The 5,745-nt window shown below is 42.1% G+C and overlaps 1 protein-coding gene across 2 annotated transcripts; it reads right to left on the minus strand.

The window, feature by feature from the left end:
• Positions 1-509: 509 nt before the first annotated feature.
• Positions 510-5,745, minus strand: LOC133914447 (rust resistance kinase Lr10-like). 2 transcript variants are annotated; one of them, XM_062357560.1, is made up of 4 exons: positions 5,670-5,745; positions 4,807-5,562; positions 2,004-2,027; positions 510-1,822 (listed from the first exon to the last, which is right to left on the minus strand). In XM_062357560.1, exons 2-4 carry the CDS (start codon positions 5,531-5,533, stop codon positions 756-758), a joined length of 1,818 nt encoding a protein of 605 aa, XP_062213544.1. In that variant the 5' UTR covers positions 5,534-5,562; positions 5,670-5,745; the 3' UTR covers positions 510-755. The 2 variants fall into 2 exon arrangements, with proteins under 2 accessions (XP_062213544.1, XP_062213537.1); XM_062357553.1 differs by lacking the exon at positions 5,670-5,745 and having other exon boundaries at positions 4,807-5,663.

Raw genomic sequence — 5,745 nt, forward strand, 5'->3', positions numbered from 1 at the left:
AAAAGTGTGAATTTTGGTTATTTTCTAAATACTAAAACTGAGAATGCTGCAGGAAGTTTGATATCTTCGGTAGCGCCTCTATCGCCCCCGCCATGCTATACTAAAACGCCCTTGCACAATGGCCTCTCCGCTCCAACGAGGACCTGCCGCAACAGCGGCAACTTGATGCATTCAAGACCCACCTTCTTGGCAATGGCAAAGGCAGCCAATCCTTTCTACTTGCTTTCTTTTTCATTTTGCTTTGCGATATCTCGTAGCAGGAATTGTGCTCAAACCCTTGTCCAACCATCTATTCATACTGTAAACCTGTAATACCCAGAATAACAATGACATGATTGACCGCCTTTTACGTGTTTTCCACCTCATGCTGAATTACCAACTCATTGAGTGGGCAAACGGAACATATTTCTTTTTCCTGAGGAGTTCAGTGAGGAAGACTGTACTATAGAAAGGGGAGGGGGGGGGGGGGATAAAGAAGGATGGATATAAATCATCGCAATAGCAGAATATGGAAATTTAAAAAATATTGTCTTTGAACTATTAGATTACAGCTCAAGTCCAATGTGAATCTGATATAATGCAAATAACAAGCGGTATTACATTTGTGACCACCAATTATTCATGCATCAGGTGCTAATACAGTGGAAAGACTGAAATACATTGCATGCTAGTGCTATGCATTATTATGCAACACAGTAGGAACAAAGTTTATCTCTCAAATATTCGCTAAGCCATTGTTGTGTGCCCTCCATGTTTTACGCCATAGTATGACTTTCAGATGAGACAAAAGGCTTTGGGGGAATCTGTAGATTCTCCAACCGCCCTGTTAACATGTTTACCACCTTTGTCATTGAGGGTCGGTTCTTTGGGTTCCATTGAATGCACCATAGTGCCACAATTGCCAGCTGCCTCACCTTTTCTTTCTCTTCTGTCATTTCCCTAGCAAGTACCAAGTCCTGCCCGGTAATTACTTTCTCAAAGATCCATTCTGGGAGGTAAATCTCATTTGGACTCTCAACACTTGGGTCTGAGTTTCTCATTCCACTCACCATTTCTAACACTAGCATGCCAAAACTGTAAACATCGGACTTGTAGGATACGCCTCCAAAATTCCGAGAATATAGCTCTGGTGCAATATAGCCCATAGTGCCTCTTGCTGCCGTCAAGGTAACAATGCTTTGATCCCTTGCACACAGTTTTGCAAGGCCAAAGTCTGAGATCTTAGGATTGAAGTTGTAGTCTAGCAGAATGTTGTGAGGCTTGATGTCAAAGTGGAGGATGCGCTTACTGCATCCTTGATGTAGGTATTCCATTCCTCGGGCAATGCCTAAAGCGACATCTACCATTTTGTTTGGCAGTAGTTCTTTAGAAGTACTAGAATCCGGCAAGAATATGTATTTCTCCAATGACTCGTTGGGCATGAATTCATAAATAAGGGCACGTCTTGTTCCTTCAGAGCAAAAGCCCAGGAGGCGCACAATATTCGCATGGTGGATTAGTCCTATCGTTGCAACTTCATTGATGAAGTCTTCTCCCTCTCCTGTAGAGTTCTCTAGCATTTTGACTGCCACAGGCACTCCATTTGGTAGCTCACCTTTGTATACACTTCCAAATCCACCTTGGCCTATTTTTTCCCTGAATCGCCTTGCTATCTTCTTAACTTCAGAGAATGTGTACCTTGTGGGTTTCGACGTGCCATATGTCTTGAGGAACATTTCAACCTTCAAGTGTATCTCTTCGTTATATCTTCTCTTTAGTGAAAGATAGAGTGCACTGGCCACCATCAACAATAGGACAACTAGTGCGGCTACCGATGATGTAGCTGAAAGCAGATAATAGGAAGTCAGCATACTGTATCAGGTTAGAAAGCCACCCACTTGGTGATGGGGATAAGAGAATGTAAAGATTCATAGTAGAGCAAAATAAGAATTTGTGCTGAATAAATAACTCAAAATTCTTTTCTTTTCTTTTGAATACAAAGAAAGTTTGGTTTGCAGCAGTACCTGCAATGACTTTGACGTGTGAACCTGCAAATACCAAAGAAGAGATAAGGCTTTATTGGTGGTTAGTACATAAATGAAAATTAACTTGTTGAGAAAGAAAAGGTAAGATCCAACATTGCAGTATGAGTGGCTGCAAGACGCACTACCGGATTTCGAGACTTTGCCGTGTGCCTAGGGCACACGGCGAAAGCCTTAAAACACTCGGCAACATGTTTGCCTAGTGTAACACTCGGCATATCACTGTCGGCATACACAGTGCCGGCAAACTACTGTTTGCCGAGTGTTTTATATCGTGCACTCGGCAAACATATTTGCCGAGAGCCAAATACGACACTCGGCAAAAAAAAGTGACCTAATGGTGCCAATGCGTTAACGGCCTCTTTGCCGAGTGTCTCAGGGATACACTCGGCAAACACGAGGACACTGTGCCGAGTGTCTCAGGGATACACTCGGCCAACACGAGGACACTTTGCCGAGTGTCCGTGTATACACTCGGCAAAGTGAGCACAGAATAGCACCCAAATAGCACAGTTTGGCGACACGTGCCACGCATTGCCGAGTGTATCCCGTGGACACTCGGCAAAGTGGCATCCAAAATACCAGATTGAACAGCCTTGTGACACGACTGAATTCTAACTCCAAGTTTATAACAATATCATTCTTAAATCATACTGTAGTAGTATCGGAATCGATGTGGCGGCCTTTGGTTGGTTGTTATTACGATAAAGAAAAGAGAACAAAAGGAAACCAAAAAGGAAGTAAATAAAAAAAGGTTTGCCGAGTGCTTAATATCGAGCACTCGGCAAACATTTATGTTTGCCGAGTGTCCGTTAGACGTCCGTTAGACGACACTCGGCAAAGGGGTGACTCGCCGTCAGCAGCCGAACGGAGGGACACGTGGCGCACTGTTTGCCGAGTGCCCGAATTCGCCGAGTGTTTGTTCTCAATTTTGCCGAGTGCTATGGTTTGCCAAGTGTTTTTTGATGTATTTACCGAGTGCCTATTTGTTTGCCGAGTGCTTTCGTCCGGCACTCGGCGTAGGTGGTTGTTTGCCGAGTGCCCGATATATAGCACTCGGCATACATGTAGGCACTCGGCATACACATCGTTTCCGGTAGTGACGTGGCTCAGACCCCATATGGATACGATAGAGTTTTAATTTTTGAGGAATGGCTGTGCTGTGATTATGTGAATAGATATGTAAAGAGAAATGTTCCTTACATATCATCACAGGCAAGGTTTCTTCCGAGAAAAACTAAACATCAGAAGCAAATTGGTCGTGCCAACTCTGGTGATTAAGAGAGTTGTAGTCCCTACTTGTGTTATCTCATTTTGTCCCAACCAAATGTCCCCACGGTCTCAAGTAACAATCCATCCGATCTACCTGGTCTGCTACCAACAACCAATGCTACACTGGTTCTTTATTCAGTTACTTTATACAGGCATTTGTTCTTTTCCTGCTGTCACCCCTTTTATTTCTTAGGTGGTTCTTATCTTGCAGATACAAATCATTTCTCTAGTCATTCTTTCTATTTATCTTCTGCTGGCTTATTATACCAATTTCTTGCCTGCTTTACGTCTTGAGTTACTCCGTCTATTTGCTTTCTTCAGGCATATATTTTTCATTCATATCTTGTTCTTTTTTCAGGAGCAAATATATCATTGCTGTATTAATACAACTCTTTTGGCAGCAGGATCTACTACTGCAGCTCCAGCATAAGCCAGGATGCCTGGCTGATGATACAACCTTAAATCTGGTAATTGTAATTCAGTAATGCCCAGAAGGGAATGCAATACTGATTGACTCAAATGTACTTAAGTAATTAAGTATAGCATGTTCTGATATGAGTTAATATTAGTGCTACGGTCTCATGTCAAACTTTGGGCTTGTGATCTCAAAAAAATGTCAATAGTGACAGTTGCAGCAATTGTTCCTGTTGATTCCTCAAAAGGTGGCCTTAAAGGTTGCTATCGGCTAACATGTGTTTTGTTTTGGTCTGAGCCGTGCTATATTAATTCCATTTCTGGCCATGTCAAAATTGAAGTGCCCCTTTGTTTCGCTGATATCTAATAGCAACACTAGCAATGTGAAGTCCTTGGATCTAGTTGTGGGGATGCTGAACTAAATATGTTGCAGACTAACAGTGGAGAAGTTGATTTGTCTTTATGTCATCTCAATTGTGTTTTTGCGTGATTATCATGAAAATGCTTAGCAGTAGTGCAGTAAATTGTTGTATGTAAAACTTGGTTGGTCACTAATTGTTCAAAGGAATTGAGTCCATTATCCTCTATGTATCTTCTATATTTAAAACTGCATCATCACAATTACAAAAAAAATTCTTAACAATAGTGTGTTCTATTTTCATACGATTTTCGTTTCTTCCAATTTTTGTTCTAATTTATCTCTTTTTTCCTTCATTGTTATTGAAGTGTTATGCTTATGGATCATATTTGTAGTAATGTGGCACCTTTTTTTATGTGCTAGAGTGTTAGGCTCTAAAAATTATGTACTAATGGTGGCTGACTATTGCTAAATTAAGTAACATATAATTCCCTTTTTGTTACCTTTTTTTTTAAGATTTTGATCAGAAAAGGTTGGCCCAAATTTGCTTGACTACCCAAATGATCTGCAATACTAGTTTAATTGCAAGAAAACCTGACAGAAAATATCTTGGAAATTGAAAGATCAGATAGCAGCGTCTGAGTAGATTATAAATTATAAGGACTTTGAATGCATGAAACCCATGTAAGAAAAGATTGTATGGTGCGACTACATATGGTTCAGGCCAGTTAGAAATCATACCGTGACGCATGCAGAATGTTTGGTTCATCTGTGAGCTAAATGCGCAGCGTCGCCCATGATTTTCACACTCTGTGCAATTGTAGGGAATTCCAAGTTCATAACGATCCCAACTGACAGTCATCTCAGTAACGTTGGTGATTCTTTCTGCTATTTCCTTGAACTCTGTGGTGGTATCTGACACGATATCTAGCATGATACGTGGCATTCGAATCATGCCATCTGAGATGACCTTACAGTCCAACGGAAGAACAGACATGTATTGATCAGTATCCACCAGATACGAGAAGTGTGTTGTGTTGCTAAGGCAAGAGATTGGGCCAAGGATATAATCGCCAGCACTCGTGCTTGGTGTGGACTTTCTTGAACAGCATACTATGGCTGCAAATTGATCGGAGAATATAGAGCAAGGGTCGGACGGTATACTTGCTGACATGGACATGAGCTTGGCAATCAAGTGGCAGGGAGGGGAGTTTACAGGAGGCGTTATCGTCAGGGTAGAACGCCTGTAATCTATTGCGGTCACTTTGTATGCGGCAAGAGCTGGGTGAAGCAGAATGGTGTCCTCGCCAGAGCATGCTAGCTTCATGCATGGTGCTCCGCATAATGATGATGTATTGCTGGATTCAAGCCGGAAAGGGAACCTGATCTCCGGCCCATGTTCGCTGCAGCGAGATGGCGGACAGTAGCTGAAGAAGTCTTTATCATCCCACGCCGTGGCCTTGTACATTCCATCTTTGAGAAGACACAGCAGAAGGGCTATAACAAGAAACCCAGTCATCTTTCTGTATTGTTAGTAGCTAAGAGATAGAGGAAGAGGATGAGGAAGAAAATAAGATGCTGCGAGCTTTTGGAAACATCAGTACCTGTGTATTAGAACCTCTGGTTCGGGCCAAGGAATTCCAACTCTGGTTGAACATTTCCTGCCGTGTTCTAGTTATT

Source organism: Phragmites australis, chromosome 1 (genome assembly GCF_958298935.1).
Source record: "Phragmites australis chromosome 1, lpPhrAust1.1, whole genome shotgun sequence".
Lineage (NCBI taxonomy): Eukaryota > Viridiplantae > Streptophyta > Magnoliopsida > Poales > Poaceae > Phragmites > Phragmites australis.